General features: G+C 39.8%; 1 protein-coding gene across 1 annotated transcript; it reads right to left on the minus strand.

Annotated features, from left to right (window-relative positions):
* Positions 1–1886: 1886 nt before the first annotated feature.
* LOC133072048 (lanosterol 14-alpha demethylase) lies at positions 1887–19039 on the minus strand. The gene is made up of 10 exons (XM_061164870.1): positions 18718–19039; positions 16739–16837; positions 14161–14337; positions 12804–12930; positions 10571–10745; positions 9583–9702; positions 8968–9163; positions 7604–7699; positions 6882–7050; positions 1887–3187 (listed from the first exon to the last, which is right to left on the minus strand). The coding sequence occupies exons 1-10, from the start codon at positions 18892–18894 to the stop codon at positions 3009–3011; spliced, it is 1515 nt and encodes a 504-aa protein (XP_061020853.1). The 5' UTR covers positions 18895–19039; the 3' UTR covers positions 1887–3008.
* Between the last annotated feature and the right edge of the window lie 187 nt (positions 19040–19226).

Raw genomic sequence — 19226 nt, forward strand, 5'->3', positions numbered from 1 at the left:
AACAATAGAAATATATCTCTCACAGATCTGAAGGTTAGAAAGTCCAAGATCAAAGCACCAGCAGATTTGAGCAGATTTGCTATCTGCTGAGAGTCTGTTTTCCTAACTTCGTAGACTGTCATTTTCCATGTCCTCAGGTGGCAGAGGGGCAAGGGTAATCTCTAAAGTCTCTCTTATGAGGGCACTAATCCCACTCCTGAGAGCTCCACCCGCCTGACCTCACCACCTCCCCCACTTACAAATATCAACAAACTGGGGGTTCACTTTCAGCATACAAACCTGGAGAGACACAAGCATTCAGCCTATGGTAGTACCTATCACCTTATTATTTATCTCAAATATGTAGGATTTAGAGACTCAGAAAGTTGTCTTAATTTTAGAATTAAACATTACCGGGATTTTCCTTTCCCCACTCGAGGAAGAGTTTTCCTTATGTGTCTTTGTATCAACTTTAAGTCTACATACAGTGTCATTTAGAAGCCAAATGGATATTTTTGTGATTAATCCATATTTACCTAATGGATTTACCATATTTACACAATATTTTACACATATTTACACAAATTTACCATATTTACATTGGTCCATATTTACCATATATAAATTTAGGGTTATTTGTATCCAGAGGTGTTTCCTCAAAGCCATGCCCAGAGATGATGCAAAGTCTTAGATTTTATTAAGCATAGTGCAGCAGTTAAGCAGCATTCATGCTATCCAATTCAAAGACGCTCTCATAGAGGTAATCAAGATCTCAATGTTATTTCTTTAAACTAGTCCTCCCTGATAACATGGCTACCACTAAAACAGCAAGAAGAGTAGTATCTGATACTTAACTTCCAGAGGCTTTTGTCTTAACATTAGATAGTTTACAATTTATACCAAGACAAACAGGCAATCTACATTCTTGGAAATTTCAAATTACCTAAATTTTCCATATTAGCAGCTAAGTTCCAATAAAGTGTTCTAGACGTTACAAATGTATTCTAAAACAGTTGGAGAGGAGCTCATGGGTAAAACCTTTTTTAAGCTAAGCACAGCTTTCCATTCAAGGTGATTCCACTCTAAGGGAGAATGAGAAAAGAGTGAGTGGGTACTCTGATCAGTTTCACTCCCACTGTTTGCCCGTCAGCATCCTTATAACATCAGGCCTCCACAGTCAGACTTGTTAATGCTTCTCAATAATTATTCTGTAGTTGAAAACTAAATTTTATTATCTTAGAACTATTCACTAAACATGAACCAGCCTTACCACAGAGTTTTAACTTTTTTGTGCCATGAACCTTTCTAGCAACCTCGTGAAACTATGGATCCCTTCTCAAAATAATGCTTTTGGGATATAGACCATTTTTTAAATCTTTGTGAATTTATTACAGTATTGCTTCTGTTTTATGTTTTGGTCTTTCGGCCCCGAGGCATGCGGGAACTTAGCTCCCGACCAGGGGTCCCGCCTGCACCCCCTGCTCGGGAAGGTGAGGTCTTAACCACTGGACCGCCAGGGGAGTCCCCAGAATAATGTTTTTAAAAACATACAGTATATAAGATTGCAAAGGACACCAATTATATAGACATACTCAAACTTTAAAAAATTTTTGTGGTGAGTAAAGAAGTAAGATCTAACAGATCTAACAGTCTTAGAATACCATAATTTCAAAGTAGTGATAAAAGTTAAAAGACATCTATAATGTGATATGAAAAGTATCTGATTTCTGTTTGCAGAATCATGAATACTGCTAATACTAATGTGGTTACATAAATTCATGAATAAAGGAAATATTATGGTTTGAAATTAGTACATATAAAGATGGCACTTTTTTTTCCCATCCCAGTTCCTAGATCCCTGAATTTTTCTCATTGAACCACACACTTCACAATTTATGAATACAGACTATATTCTCAAAGATAATTTAATGTGAAAAACTCAACAACACGGATTTTGCCTTCACAGATAGCTTAACATGAGACTGCTAACCTTTTAAACAGAACTGTAATACACAGTCGCATCTCCAGTTATAATTTGAGTTGATTCTTGAACACAGGCTTCAAAGAATTTGACCAGTGAGATACACTCCCAAGAAATCCTGCACTGTATTACCCTTGTCTTAAAGCCACAGTTCCTGATCTCAGGTTTTGTATTTAACAAGGAAAAAAAAAGCTTGTTAACCTAAATTAACAGAACTAGTCACAAAAACCCCTGATTAGATTCTAGAGAGGATATGGAAATCACCTTGGACCAAAGAGAACAAAACTTATCCTTCAAGGACTTTATTTTGGACTTCCACACCAATGGAACTATGTGGACCCAGATACAAATTTATCAGGCAGATAAATATATGATATTCAGTAATTAGATCAAGTCACACAAAATTAATTTTGTATTATTTTTTAGGAAATATAATTAGTCATTGTCAGAAATCTGTTTCCTATGGACAGTGCTTCCAGCTATTTCAAAGGCTATATTTTCCTACAGTATAGCTCCATCATTGCTAAATATCATCATACCAAAACAATAGGATTCTCTTTTATCCAAGGCTTTAAATGTGAGTTTATTCCCTCCCCATCCATCCTTATATATACATACACTGCCCAATAAATGAATGAATAACCTAAGGCTTCCAGATGTTTCACTGGGTTTTTATACTTGGAGATCTAGTACAAGATCTAAATACTCTGAACTTTCTCGCCAAGAGCTATGTATGCTCTTTTAACACCTGGAAATTGTGTCATTTAGAGTCTGCCAGTTAATAAAGATCCTCACCCCCAAACTAATTAGCTTGATTTCCTTAAAGAGAGCATATGAAGTATCCATCATAAAACTATTAGGAAATATCTGAAATGCCATTGGATTTGATGGCACTGTTCAGTTAATACATAAAAACCGTAAGCTTAAATAAACTTATTTAAAATTACAAACTCAAAGAGTATACTGGGAGTAGTTTCATAAACTTCATTCTCTTCAATGCTTTCGCAGTTTACAGTGATGTTCACATTTTAGTTCCTTGCTGCCTTTTTCATTTTGATCTTCGTTTGTATCGGATAACTGGGTTTTCAGGGGTGTGAATCATAGTTGTATAATTCACAGTGGGAAAATACCCATCAATGAGATCAAATTCATATAAACGAAGCATAGTGGACCAAATTGTCTTGATTTGAACATAGGCAAAATTCTCCCCAATGCAACGATGACGCCCTATAAAAGAAAAAAAAGTTTCCATAACAATTGGTTGAAATTCTTTCTCATCTCTTTGAGTCTAGAGTGATAAAATTTGTTTATCTACAGTTAATTAAAGGTGAAAAGCAGATATACAGATACTATAGTAAAGAGACATTCTTTTCATAACAATGTAAGTAACCATAAAAATCCCAAGAGATTTTTAATGTCTCTTAGGGGAAACAGCACAGGGGTATTATACAATGATTTTTCCAATTGTTTTTTTCCTGAAACCCAACATCTATCTAGGTTAAATATATGTAACGTTTGAAACACACAGTGGTAATCAAGTTTGGAGATACACTAGAATATTCTGAACATCAGAATATTAGAATATTCTCTTCTCTCCCAAGAGACCCATAGTTAAAGGTTAATATGAACCTTCCAATCAAAACTTTAAACACCATTTCAAATGATAATGGAAAACGGAATTTAATACACTGAAAATAGCAACACATCAAAATGTAAAGGGTCATATACGTATAAAAACTGACAAGCTGATTCTAAAATGCAGAGACAAATGCAAAAGACTAGATCTCCAAAGCAATCTTGAAAGAGAAGAACCATGTTGCAGGACTTAAGACTTCAAATCTGACTTCATAATGAAATGTTTCACAACCTCTGATAATATGATTTGTAATAAATATGTATTTAGTCTTCCTTTCTTGGCACAGTGTTCCTCAAACCACTGGAACTTCTTAAGTGAAGAGAGCAAATAAAGGTCAAAGAAGAAAAGAGCCATTTGTTATTCATAACAAGCCCCTTTCAACCACAACTTGAATTTGCAAATGAAGTGACGTTTGGGGGTGGGGGTGGCACAGCCAGAGAGGGCGTGCAGCTGTGTTCCCTTTCCTTCTGCTCTGCGCTTCTCTTCAGTCAGGCTATTCCTGGGTTGTATACTTGTGCAGTAAACCAGCAGTCCACCTGACCTGCCTCCTGAGAAACCTGTATGCAGGTCAGGAAGCAACAGAACTGGACATGGAACAACAGACTGGTTCCAAATAGGAAAAGGAGTACATCAAGGCTGTATATTGTCACCCTGCATATTTAACTTATATGCAGAGTACATCATGAGAAACGCTGGGCTGGATGAAGCACAAGCTGGAATCAAGATTGCTGGGAGAAATATCAATAACCTCAGATACGAAGATGACACCACCCTTATAGCAGAGAGTGAAGAAGAACTAAAGAGCCTTTTGAAGAAGTGAAAGAGGAGAGTGAAAAAGTTGGCTTAAAACTCAACATTCAGAAAACTAAGATCATGGCATCTGGTCCCATACTTCATGGCAAACAGATGGGGAAACAATGGAAACAGCGACAGACTTGATTTTCTTGGGCTCCAAAATCACTCACTGCAGATGGTGACTGCAGCCATGAAATTAAAAGACGCTTGCTCCTTAGAAGAAAAGTTATGACCAACCTAGACAGCATATTAAAAAACAGAGACATTACTTTGCCAACAAAGGTCCATCTAGTCAAAGCTATGGTTTTTCCAGAAGTCATGGACGGATGTGAGAGTTGGACTATAAAGAAAGTTGAGCACCGAAGAATTGATGCTTTTGAACTGTGGTGTTGGAGAAGACTCTTGAGAGTCCCTTGGACTGCAAGGAGATCCAACCAGTCCATCCTAAAGAAAATCAGTCCTGAAATATTCATTGGAAGGACTGATGCTGAAGCTGAAACTCCAATACTTTGGCCACCTGATGCAAAAAGACCCTGATGCTGGGAAATATTGAAGGCAGGGGGAGAAGGTGATGACAGAGGATGAGATGGTTGGATGGCATCACTGACTCGATGGACATGAGTCTGAGGAAGCTCTGGGAGTTGGTGATGGACAGGGAGGCCTGGCGTGCTGCAGTCCCTGGGGTCGCGAGGAATCAGACACAACTGAGCGACTCAACTGACTGACTGAAACCAGCAGTCAGTAAGCAAGCGCTCCGGAGTTCTGTGAGCCATTCTAACAAATCATGGAAGCGCAAAGCGGGCGTCCAGAGAGCCTTGGGTTTACAGCCAGCCAGTTGGTTAGAACAGCTAACAACCTGCACTTGTAAATGGCATCTAACGTGGTGGGGGAACTGAGCCCTTCACCAATGCGGTCTGCGCTAACCCTAGACAGAAGCCAGGTAAGTGTCAGTTTAGAAATGGTTCCTTTTGGGGGCAGAATTTGGGCTTGATAACTAATGCCCCTTCCAACCGCTTGAACAATCTATGACTCTTCTATGTTATGTATATGGTATACCACTTTTGAATTTCTTTAGTAAATAGTTATTAAGATCTAAAGTTTCCAAAGGACCTTATACTTTCATTTACGTGAGGAAAAGGTGTGACCAATGATAAACAAGTCATGTCACTTAAACGGTCTTTTTGGAAAGTCAAATAAGTCATAGAATACAGTTAAATCTGTGCAAAGTACCAATGACCAAAGAAATTACTGGAGGAACAGCAGTCAGCCTGCATTATTTTAGGATCTTAATCGAAATGCATAGGTTTGCACATTTATGCACTACCTGTCCAAATTTCAGTTCCGTTCAGTCACTCAGTCATGCCTGACCTTTTGCGACCCCATGGACTGCAGCACGCCAGGCCTCCCTGTCCATCACCAACTCCCAGAGCTTACTCAAACTCAAGTCCATTGAGTCGATGATGCCATCCAACCATCTCATCCTGTTGTCCCCTTCTCCTCCTGCCTCCAGTCTTTCCCAGCATCAGGGTCTTTTCCAATGAGTCAGTTCTTTGCATCAGGTGGCCAAAGTATTGGAGTTTCACAAGTATACTATGAAGGGTGAAACAGACCACCAGCCCAGGTTGGATGCATGAGACAAGTGCTCAGGGCTGGTGCACTGGGATGACCCAGAGAGATGGGATGGGGAGGGAGGCGGGAGAGGGGATCGGCATGTAAATTTACACATGTAAATCCATGGCTGATTCATGTCAGTGTATGGCAAAAACCACTACAATATTGTAAAGTAATTAGCCTCCAACTAATAAAAATAAATGGAAAAAAAAACAACAACAAAGTATTGGAGTTTCAGCTTCAGCGTCAGTCCTTCCAATGAATATTCAGGACTGATTTCCTTTAGGATGGATTGGTTAATTTCCTTGCAGTCCAAGGGACTCTCAAGAGTCTTCTCCAACACCACACAGTTCAAAAGCATCAATTCTTCGGTGCTCAGCTTTCTTTATAGTCCAACTCTCACATCCATACATGACTACTGTCTAAATTTAAAGAACATAAGAATACATAGACAACCAAAAAGCTCACTAACAATCCAGAAAAGCTTCCGTGCCACTACTCTTTTCTGAAATGCTGATTATCTCATCATATTTAGCTTCAAATGCTAAATGGTGTGCTAACTTCAACGGTTCTTTAAAACAGAATTCACAAAGAGCTTTAAATAGCATAAGGGAAAACAGGGTAGACTACAAAAATCAGAACTATAAAACTAGATGGGTTACAAAAGATAATAGAACACTATATAAGGATTCACAGAACTGTTTCCTTTAGTACAAATGAAATATTTCTTCCAACCTGCAAAGATTACACGCCTACAAATGTCTGTAGGCATGTCCCCATAAGAAAAGGGGAAGATATTTGTAAATAAAATTCACATGGATTATTTAACAAATACGTTATCAGAACTAACATTTCAAATATGAAGTGTAATCATCTTACCAGCCCCAAATGGCACATAAGCAAACTTCTCTCCTGATGCTAGACTGTCCTCTAAGTAGCGATCAGGATTAAAGTCCAGACGCTCTACCCATGAGTCTTTGAGTCTCTGATTGACAGTAGGAGAAACACACACCTGATGTCCTGGAGGAATGGTGTACCCTGCCACAGTCTACAAATGAAAGCAACACACTTCATTAGATAACTGAATATTCCACCAAATAATCCGATCGCTGTACAATAAAGCACTAGTATACATGAAATATACATATATTTTAAAACTGGCTGGTAGGCCAGTTAAAAATCATTTTAACTCAAGATGATTTCCATATGACACAACATTGGGCTGGAAGGACATACACAAATTTTAAAAAATCATAATGCCATGGGGCTGGGGATGGGATTTCAAGAAGCCTTTCACAATCCAATTGACACAGTTCCACAGTTACAATTACTTATAACAAATATGTCATTTTAAAAAACCAAGGAAGAAACCACACTTCCATTTTAAAAGCCCTAATTGTTAAAATGTAGGGAGATCAGATGAGCATGTATACTGTCTGCAATATGTAAAAATATTTATATATCTAGAATATGTAAAACTGAAAATCATGTACAAGTGATTATTCTATGTCTTTAAAAAAATTCTCTTCGATATTACACTATTTCTTTTTGATAAATAAAACTTGGGGCCACAGAGGAAAAGCTCTAGCCAGGAGACTCACCAGAGGAGTTTTGGCCAGTCTCATCATGGTCATTATAGGAGGTCGAAGTCTTAATGTTTCTTTTATACAGCGATCAAGTAAATTGAGATCCTTGAGCTAGAAAGAGAAAAGTTTTCCAAGTTTTACAAACATTTAACTGCAAAAGGATACAAACAAGTTCAGAGTAGCTGAATAAAAACAGTTTTATTACTGTCCATGGTCAGCAAAGAAAAAGAAGGCAAGCTAACAGATCACTGAAGAATGGCATGGTAAGGACCTGCAAAAATTTACCCGTCTAAAACATGAAAACAGTAGCAAAAATCATCAATTTCAGCTTTTTCAAAACCTGCACACAAATGTTTATAGCTGCATTACTCATAGTAGCCTAAAAGTGGAAACAATCCAAATGTCAGTCAACTGGTGAAGAGGTTAATCAAAGTGGGATAGCCACATGATGGAATGTTACTTTCACAATAAAGAAGGCTAAAGTACTGATACATGCTACAACATGGATTAATCTTGAAAACATGCTAAGTGAAAGAAGCTAGTCACAAGAGATCACATACTGTATGATCCCATTCATATGAAATGTCTAATAGGCATGAGTGGTTGCCAGGGGCAGGGGAAATGGACTGCTCATGGCGTAAACATTTTCAAATGAGACTCTGATGATGGTTTCACAATTCTGAAAATATTTTTAAAAACCAGTGGATTATATACTTTAACAGGTCGATTTTATAGTATGTAATTAGCTATCACTATAAAAATCACTAAAATCAGGAATTAAAAGGAGACATCACCACTGCCCTAATAGAAAAGAATGACAAGAGAATACTTTAACAACTGTTTGCCAACAAGTTAGGTAACCTAGATGAAACAAATTCCTAGGAAGACACAAACTGCCAAAAACTAACTAAAAGAAACAGAACATGTGAACAGATTTGTAAAAAGTGAGGACGCTGAACTAGTAATCAAAAAACTGCCCACAAAGAAAGCACAGCCTAGATGGCTTCCCCGGTTAATACCACCAGACAGTTAAGAAAGCAGCAATACCAGTCCTTCACAAAGCCTTCCTAAAAGGAAAAAGAGGTGGGAACGCTTCCAAACTCCTCCTCTGAGAACCAATAATACCCTGATACCAAAATCTGTCAAAGACATAACAATACAACTACAGCCCACTATCCCCTGTGAATATAGTCCAAAAGTGCTCAAAAAACACCAGCAAACAGATCCAGGATTAGGACATTTCAGGGAGGCTATGGGGAATTTTCTAAAAATAATCAATTTAATCTAGAGTATATAGAAGATCCCAAATTGTCCCCTTTAAAAATCAGCCACACACACTCAGTATCATAAGCAGCAATGAAACTGAAAATCCCACAAACCTGGTCATAAGTCAGAGGAGGCAGATTCTCGCCACAGACTGTCTTCTGCTCTAAGAAACATTTCTCTTGCAGCGTTTTGTCTCTGGCCAGAAAGAAGCCCATCCAGGCACTGGTAGTTGAGGAAGTATGCTGACCTGCCAAGAGCAGTCCAATAAGCATGCCTGCTACTTCATCATCCGTCAGAGGACGCCCATCCCTACAGAATGGACCACATGCACAAATTTAACATTTGCAGATGCACTTTATACCCCAACCTTTGCATAAAAATTAGTTCATTTCTTCTCTTGCATTTGCCCATCACAAGTCCAAATTTTTTTTCCCCTTTAGAGAAGAGAGGCCAATAAAAAATATGACGTTAATTACAAAGACTTCATTGCAGTTTACTAACAAACTTTTCACATGCACAGTACTAAATTCCAGTAAGGTACAGGATTCCAGTAATTTAGGTCTCATCCATTTAAGAAGTTCAAAGGTCATAGCTACTAATTTTTGCCAGTAGTATTACATTTTAAATGTACTTACATGTACATGTAGTTAAATGCATTTAACTATATTTTATGTGTTTTATGTGGAACTTCCCGCTTCAGTTTAATATGTGATCTGAAGAGCTCTTACTTGTAAGTAGACTCTAATAAAGTTTGGAGAATGTCATCAATTTTTTCTCCTGACTCTCTGCGTTTCTGGATCGCCTTGTAGAAAATATTCTTGATCTCCCGATGAGCTCTGTCCCTGCGTCTGTAATTCAAACATGAAGATGACTTTAAAGAATTAAGCAATACTTTCAGGCAGCAATTGACAAAACTCAGAACCAAGAGGAAAAAAAAGAATCCATGAGAATCTTATATTCTTAGGAATTTCTAAGGTCCTTAAGGACAGGAAATGTGTTATACATATCCCTGATTCTGAACACACTACCTATAACTGAAGACTCAAATGATTATTCCTTTACAGCCATTTTCCATTTTAAAAGAAAGCAGAAATACACCTTTACATTAACATGAAATCCCACTTTTAAGCAAATTAATTCTTAAAGTGGACAGACTCACTCTGGTTCTTCTATAGGATTTAAGATTTTAATAACTCCCATTCCTCACTTGAACAGAAAGGAATCAATAAAGGCTACTAATAGGCAAAACACTAAGCTACATGTCAAGTCCTACGAGCAGTGTTTCTCTGTATCACAGATGATCCTTGCCCTTAAGGAGATCACAACCCAGCTGACAAGGAGACAAAGAAAGGTGTGAATACTTCAAAACAAAGAAACTTCACAACAAACTACAAATTAGTCAACTACTTTCAAGTGCTTAGAAGGCTGCATCACTTCTAGGTAAGAGTTCAGGAACTTTCCTGAGTACAAGGAATACATGGGACAAGTAAGTTTTAAAATATCAGGACAGACAAATTAACCCTTCTAAAACTGAAACTTAACCTTAAATGAGCTCACTATGTAAAAAAAATGTTGAATTCTTACAGAAGAAGGGAGGCTCATAATCTCCCCCAATTTGTTTCTATATTTAATTTTTAATTTTGTTAATGCAAAGCAAACCAACAGTACAGTAATTAAACAAAGTGAAATGACCAAGCATCATCTCTTTATCCATACCTGAAACTAGGCAGAGGGAGCCAGCCTGGCAAAAGCCAGGCTGCGTGGCTAAAACCTCCATCCAAATCCGCATACAGTTGTGCCACCTTCTCGTTGAGTTGACTTCTGATTTCCTTTCCATGTAAACAATGGCTGGCTGTTAAAATTATGAGCTCAGAAAGAGCTTCAAACAAATCTAGAGGGAAAAAGATCATTCCCGTTACCATTGCCAAAAATTCTTTTGAAATGTTGTTTTCTTAGAGATGCAAAAGTACTGTGAAGGAAATGAGAATAAAAATTTAACTCATTAACCAACAAAATCCTATTCACACCACTGAAAGAAGCCTGTAGACAGGCTACAATAAAGAGAAACCAAAGGCAGCCCCCCTCTGTGGACAGCCAAGACAGATGCCACAGAGGCAACTAAAATCTCACTCATCCTCATGAGCCCTTCATTTCAGAAAGAAAAAGAAGATAAAAATGAATGTGGTTATCTGAGTTCCAGGTCACAGGATAATGAAGGCAATAAAAAGGTTATCTAGTACATAAGGGGATAAAAAGATGCTTTCTAAGAAAGAGCAGTCCGAAGACTGAAGAATGGATTATTCCCCAGATCAAAAGTGGGAAATTCATAAGTGGGAAAAAAATGAAGTCTTGAAAAAGTCTTAGAACTAACTAATCACCATCTTGTATATGCAAACATTAGAGACAGATGCATCAGGTAAGCACACCCTTTAAAAGTCCTAACAATTACTCAGTCGATATCCTGTTCTTTAACTCCATGTTCACCAAACGAACTTTGAGTTATCATTTGGCTTTCCAATTACATTGCCAATAAAGAGAAGTTCAGCAAGTATTATGCTGTTCTTGGTCCCATAATTGCATCTCACTTGTATTTATTCAGTTAGCATTCTCATTTATACATCGGCTTCTTGTAGAATACCAAGTATGTCACATAAAGCTTAGGTCTATTAAATAAAACCAGGTTCCTGGACCTTTTATAGAAGCTGAAGACTAGACCCAGAATGTGACGACCCACGCAGTAGTCTCACTGCCCTGTAGACAGATGTTGCTTCCTGCTAGGGCTATGGCAATGCTTTCGATGGCAACACTTAACTGCAGTCCAGTATAAAAACTGGACTCACAGAGTCCAAAGAATGTTATGTTACATTCAATATATTCCCTACATAAGGTGAGAAAGTACATAATACGTTTTTTAAAGATTTCTAATGGGAACAGCTAAAATCGCTCTTTCGGGAGTACAGCAAGCTTATGTATTTAAACTTACATTTTTGTTGAAATAAACCATTCCCATACAACATTAGAAAAATAATGTATTACATATATAATTTAATCTTTTAGACTTCAACTTGCTGACATGAAGGGCAAATTTTTTTATTTTATATATTATCTTAAAATGACCTTGAATGTAAGTTTTATATTTGGTTTATTTCACAATTCAATCATGAATCATTTTTATGTAATTCACACAATTGCTGCTGCTAAGTCACTTCAGTCATGTCCAACTCTGTGCGACCCCATAGCCGGCAGCCCACCAGGCTCCCCCGTCCCTGGGATTCTCCAGGCAAGAACCCTGGAGTGGGTTGCTATTTCCTTCTCCAATGCATGAAAGTGAAAAGTGGAAGTGAAGTCGCTCAGTCCTGTCCGACTCTTAGCGACCCCATGGACTGCAGCCTACCAGGCTCCTCCATCCATGGGATTTTCCAGGCAAGAGTACTGGAGTGGGGTGCCATTGCCTTCTCCAAATTCACACAATTGAGCTAAATAATAGGCACATTAATTAAAATATTTTAAGATTTTGCTAAGTGAGCAGCAATAATTACTTCCTCTCAAGTCTTTTAACTCCATAACATGTTCATTTCATTAAACATAAGGCAGTTTTGCTTCCCAGGTAGTGTGAGTGGTGAAGAGCCCACCTGCCAATGCAGGAGATGTAATAGATGTGGATTTGATCCATGGATCAGGAAAGATGCCCTGGAGGAGGGCATGGCACCCCACTCCAGTATTCTTGCCTGCAGAATCACTTGGACAGAGGAGCCTGGCGGGCTACAGTCCATGGGGTGGCAAAGAGCCAGACACGACTGAAGCGATTCAGCATGCAAGCGTGCAAGGTGGTTTTACATGTGTTGTAGTTTGCTCTTTACACACACATACACACACACATTCTTAAAACTTCTAGTCACAGAAAAGTAGACGTATTAGGACAAATGAAAAACCAAAATATTGTGCTTACTTTTTTCTCCACTTTCTCCCCAACTTTCAAAGTATTCTTTTGTTTCTTTTTCAATTATAGAAACATGCTGTCTAAAGTGGGCTATGTTAAGACCACTTTTCAACATTTTCTTCTGCTCCAAAAAAACCTTCAAAATATTAAGAGTATAGAAGTATTAAAACAGTTCTGTTTTATCATGTGACTCATTTGGGTTATTATAACTCTTTAATACTCAAAGAAAGCAATCTTCTGAAAAATTGAAAACAAAGATAAAATAATTTTCTTCACCACACCAGATAAAACTTCATGTATATATCTGAAGTAACATGTAGTAGACATATGCTATGCAGGTTCAATTCAAATGAAAAATTAGGAACCCCACTTCTGGCCCTCCTTCCTATATATACATGCTTTCCCCACTCTTGACTCGAAGGCTGCCTCCTCCTATTTCATTATATTCTAGTCTTCCAACCCAACCTAGATGCCAACACAATCTCCCAAAGGTCCATTATGCTTTGCTAATATTTTTAATCCTCTTTCACATATTCTACCATTTATTCCCAAACAAATATCATTCCTCACTCACACTATCTTCCAAAAGTTGAATTAGAATGTAATACAGTGGGAATAAATTCACACTAATACAATAAACCCTTTGGGAAAGTTCTTAGAATAGAACTTCTGGTTAGATATATCCAACCAGAGGGATTAACCTAGGCTTTCGCTTTTGGTCTTTTTTTTGTTTTGTTTTGTTTTTCGCTTTTGGTCTTAAGCAGAGCTGTTCATTCCCCAATACCTCCTCAATCCCCAGAAGCAACACTTAATGGCAATTCTCAGCTGCTAGACTAGAGTACTGGGTAATGCATGGTACACTGATAGCCAGAGCCTGCACCAAGTAATTAAGCTAATTATTGGATCTGCATTTTATGCCAAGTTGCAGCACTTAAATATTTGCCTTCGGGGGAGCAAAGGAATCACACAAACTTCTAAAACCAACAACCTCTAGCTCAAAAGAGCTCTCATCCTAGAATTTCAGGTAGGAGGTGGGAAAGTATTAATAAGAGGCCCTTCTGATGAAATGAGTTTTTCCTTCTTACTACCTCAAATCTAATGCTAACATGCTAAGTTCTCATTGATCTATTAATATTGCTTTGCACAGGAAGCCCTTTAAAATTGTTTAGTCCACGCCAGCAGCTATAAAGCAAAATACCCATTGTGTCAGCTACCCTTGGTTTTCCTTCTCATAAATGCCTCCTGATTCTTCAGAGTTTTGAGGCAAGGAACAATCTCTTCTACACGTTAGCAGCAGAGCTTACACCACTAGCTATAAATTGTATAGTGTAGATTTGTCTTTCTTCAAGTTAACCATGTCACCTACTGTATTAGGCACATCATAGGCAACTCCCTTCCCAAACACAGGTGTTGTCAGACGGCTGTAGACATCCTCGGCATTCAAGTCTTCGTTTTTACTATTAAAAAGCAGTGCGGCAGCCTCACTCCCCAGCAGGTAGGTAAACGTCTTGCCCACCATGGTAAAACTAAATACAGGTCCATACTGAAGAGAGAAAAGTACCCATAGTGACGTTACCAAAAAATCTGCAAGCACTAAGACATTCATCTTAAATAACAAAATAATACATTGTTGAAGATCAAAACATTCACGAACCTTAATGCAATTCTTCCCCCTGTCTTTGTCCAAATGTATAATTATGTTCATCCAGTTCCAAATAAAACATAAATAAAACTTTCTATTCTGCTTTTTTCACTCCTTACATTGAAAATATTTTCTATCGTTCACAGACATCATATTAACTGTTCTTTCTAAGGTTGATGTGTCCATTTTTTATTTATTATAGATAATTATGTAATGAATATCTCTGAGAATACAGAAATATTTTCTCTTTGATTAAAGGTAACTTTAGAGGAGTAGCCAAAAAATATGACCTTTCGTAAAGTCCTTGCTATGTGAAGATACCAGAATTTTATATCTCACCAACACTGAATGATCTCATTTTTAATTTTTTTGTTCATCTGGTTAGGTGCTAAATGCTTTACTTTGCAGTTTTCTGATTACTATTAAAGATTTCAGTTACTGGGGATACAATCATGAACAAAAATACTGTCTGTGACTCAAGAAACTCCAGTCTATTTAAAAAGATACAACTCAATTGAATAATGGCATTGACAAATGCAAAATTACAAATGTGACAAGTACTACACAAAGGGAAGCAACTCTTCAATGAGAGAACTGATAAAAGGGACTAAAAATAGAAAAAGACACCAGAGCTGGGGGTAGGGGTAGTAGTTAGCCTGATGGCAGAGCATGCGCAGAGTTCTAAAGGTAAAAGAGAAGGCAAGGATTCGATGAGGGTAGAGTCTATCTAGTAGGGCCCGCACCATACAGAGCCTTAGAAGCCACATGCAGGGAGCTGTATCCTTGCAAGCAACGGAATGAGCAACGGAAGGTCTTAAACTGCATGGGAAAGATACTAATCTGTGCATATTTTAAAAGAAAGATCCCTCTGGCTCCTGGATGGAGAGGAGGGAGGGACAGGAGCTGAAGGAAAGTCAGATGACCAGCGAGCCTGTCACAGGAACCTACTGATGAGCACTTGGGACGATGGAATGGAGGCAATGGAGACAGCAGCAGAAGGATACAGAATTATTTTGCAGAGAAAATCTGCAGGTTTGGCAATGAATTGCTGGATGGAGCAGGAAGTATCAAGAGTGAATCCTAGGTTCCTGGTACGTTGCAAAACTGGTAGAACAATGAGGAGCAAAGTGAACAGGAAGGACGATCAGGATTAGAGAGAAAAATCACAGGGTCAGATTGTTTAAATGTCTGATTTCAGGTGACTTTGGACAACTGAGAAAAAATCATGTGGGAGGTGGACATTCAGGTCTGAAGACTAAAGGAGAGACCTGAATTGGAGACATTAATTTGGGTGTCATTTACATCTGGTTGGGCTTTCCAGGTGGCGTAGAGGTAAAGAATCCGCCTGTCAATGCATAAGATTCGGGTTCAATCCCTGAGTTGGGAAGATTCCCTGGAGAAGGGAATGGCAACCCACTCCAGTATTCTTGCCTGGGTAATTCCAAAGACAGAGGAAGCTGGTGGGTCACAGTCCACGGGGTCACAAAGAGTGAGACACAACTGAGGGACTAACACTTTCACACTTTGACTTCATGTGGCTAAAAACTGAAGCTACAGGGAGAGACAAGATCAGCTATGAAAGAATAAAAGCCAAGGACCAAACCTCAGTGAATCCCAACAGTCAATGGCCAAGCGTGAGCCCACAAATGAGTTAGGAAAGCAGCATTCAGAGAAGCAGAAGAAAAAGTGAGAGAAGCCACAGCTAAGGTGGGAGTGGTCATCACTGACACATACAGCTCAGTTCACTGTATTAGGACACGGTGCTCATTAGTGAAGGGGCTGAAAGACAGACTAGAGTGGACTAAAGAGTAAGGAGGAGGTGTGGAAATAGAGACTAAGTACAGAAACCTGCTGAAGCGGGAGGGACATGAGAGGGGGTTAGAAAATTCCAGATGCATGGTTAAAAAAAAAGGGTCAATTATTAATAGTATCCATGTTAACTGTGATCAGTGAATACAAAATTGAGGCCAGTGGTTTTTTTTTTTTTTTTTTTTTTTTTTATTATTATTATTTTTTTTCCAGTGGGTTTTGTCATACATTGATATGAATCAGCCATGGAGGCCAGTGGTTTTTAAACCATAGTTGCCAGGACTAAATTTCCTCAGAGATAATTCCAGAACAAAGGAGAACATAAGAGGGTCTCTAAGACCCCTCCAGTTCTTAATCCAGAGCAGCTCCAATTTTATCTGCTACCTGTACTAGGGATAGGCATAAGATTACTTTTTTAAAAAAATATTCCACTATTTAAAAGAAAGTTGGAAAAGCACTAATTTCTTTTCCTTTAATGGTCTGTAACACTTACCTTCTCATATGCATCTTCTAGGAATTCAATTGGACTTTTCCCAAATGCTATAGCATGTCCAAGGAATGGAATTGGAGAGAAAATGTATGGTGGACTTTTCTGCAAAAGAAAAACAAAAAAACTTCGAGTTTACATTTCCTATTATAAGACATTCAGTTTAGTTTCACAATTCAAAAAGAAAAAAAGAAAGAAATTTGTCCTTAATACTAAGAAGTTACCAAAAGATGAAGCACCAAAAGTAACTTCACAACAAGCAAACCACAAATACCTTAGAGAGAGCAGCTTTGGGAAAAAGAAGAGAAACTCAAAACCTGGTATAAGATAAATGACCAGACAAACATCACAGTACTGCAATTATTAATGCTGAACACTTTCTAGAATATGCCCAGTATTATCAGTGGCTCTAGGCAACTTTCCTAACCATAAGTAAAAACAACACTAAACTCAAACTATGGTTTCTTGAGCACTTATTTCTACTACCACTCACAATTTTAGTCCCAAAATCTTGCCTAAATCTTTAGTCCCACAATGGGGAAAAAAAAAAGAGTAACTTGAGGGAAAGAAGGGAAATGTTTAAGATGCTATATTCCTCAGTATGGTCAACAGAACACATTATCATGGTTCTTTCAAGGAATGATCTAGATCCATTGATTTTAAAGAGAGAGAAAATCAGTTCTAGCAGGAACATTTTATTTATTTATTTTTTTAGCAGGAACACTTTAGCACTCACTATGAAAGGTACTTCTGGGCTTCCCACATAGCTCAGTGGTAAAGAATCAACCTGCCAAAGCAAGAGATGTAGGTTTTGGCCGGGAAGATCACCTGGAGGAAATGACAACCCACTCTAGTATTCTTGCCTAGAGAAATCCATGGACAGAGGAGCCAGGCAGGCTACAGTCCATGGGGCTGCAGAGTCGGACAGGAATGATCCACTGAGCATGCGGGCTTAAAATGTACTTCAGGTGCCCCAAAATGAGACTCACAGATCAGAGCATCAAGTCTCCTGAAATCAAATATGCAGTTATGGAAAAGGACAATAGCCCTCATATCTTTCGTAGTCTCAAAGAGAAAGGAGCTCTACAAACTCACTCTTTGGACAATAGTAGCAACAATCTTAAAATACTACAGTTGTCTTTCCAAAGATAACACTTTCTCAAAAATACCACACATGGGGGGAGGGGGGAATGGAACTGCCTCAGGCCTGTTTTAGGTCAAACAAAAGTCATTTCAGAAACTACTTGGTCAATAGTTTGTGATTTCCACTGGCAGTAAAAAATGTATTCTATTGTCAGTGCTACTTGGTTTGGCTAAAAACGCATTCATCACATATATTCGGGAAATAGAAGCCAGTGGTCAGTAAAGGCTCTAAGTTAGAGAATCTGATATTTTATTAGCATCATACGAAGGTCCCTGCAACACTCATCACGCTCACTCTACCAAACTCAACACATTCCTTTCCACACTGATGTAAAATCGGCACTAGGGGTAACGACACAGCCCATAGGACCCTGAAACACTCAAGGGCAGCCACCCAGGATGACAACCACCAGGGCCGAAGCTGCCCAAAACATCCCCAACAGGGCCCCCACCGGGGCTGAAACACCCCTCACGGCGAACAGTACCATCACCGGACGCTCAGGGCCACAGCCGCCAGCCCGACCCTGGCCATGAGGGCCACCGGTAGTGCCCCGGTCAACAGAGCCATCACTGAGACCACAGCCGCGGCAAACACGACCCCAACGAGGCCGAGGCACGCGACCGACATCAGGGCACCCAGCACCGAGCTCAGCAAGGCCAGGGCAGTCGCGACCGCCCGCGCCACCAGAATCGGGGCTGCTGCCCCTCGACCCCCGCCCAACGCCAGCCTCCAGCGCGCCCGCCGCCACTGCCCGGCAGCACCGCGGTGCGAGCCCCTCGCTAGCTCTTCGGTCGGCCTGGTCGCAGCGTCCCCCCAGCAGAACCCCCAGGGGTGCACGTACCGCCCCAGCCGGCAGTGGTGGGGCCAGGTGGCCAACCGCGAGGCGGAGCAGGTAGACCAGACTGAGAGTGAAGGCGCAGGCGATGAGCAGCATGGATGGGAGGTTGCCGCCCGTTACTTGCTCCATAGCCTGCCCCAGCACTGACCCGCCCGCCTGCAGTAAGTCCAGCATCACCATCCTGGCCGCCACCCCCGCGTCAGTTTGCCTGAGACGCTGGAGGCCAAGGTCGCCGCGGCTCCTCCGAACCCACGGAGGAAGAGAAGCTGGCAGACCGGCGATAGGAGGTGGCCCCGGGCAGCAGGTCTCCTACTAAGCCCAGCCCCACGCACTGTAACTCCTGGCTCGTTCGCGCACCACCCTGTACGTCACAGAACAGGGCGGGGCCTGCAGCTGGCCACGCCCCTTAAGTAGAGCCACCATGCCGAAGTCTCCTTGCGCCGCGAGAGAGAGGACCTGAAGAATCAGGCTGCACCTGTGGCACGAGGAGTGCAGAGACAGAAGAGAAACAT

The sequence above is a fragment of the Dama dama genome, chromosome 18 (assembly GCF_033118175.1).
Source record: "Dama dama isolate Ldn47 chromosome 18, ASM3311817v1, whole genome shotgun sequence".
NCBI lineage: Eukaryota > Metazoa > Chordata > Mammalia > Artiodactyla > Cervidae > Dama > Dama dama.

Excerpts from the sequence above, each read along its gene's own strand:
- LOC133072048 (XM_061164870.1), bottom strand. The coding sequence starts at position 18,894 with ATGGTGATGCTGGACTTACTGCAGGCGGGCGGGTCAGTGCTGGGGCAG. Across the intron at positions 10,746-12,803 it reads GGGAGAAAGTGGAGAAAAAA|ATTTGTTTGAAGCTCTTTCT; the intron begins GTAAGCACAATA and ends TTTTCCCTCTAG. Across the intron at positions 3,188-6,881 it reads TTATGTGCCATTTGGGGCTG|GGCGTCATCGTTGCATTGGG; the intron begins GTAAGATGATTA and ends TTTCTTTTATAG.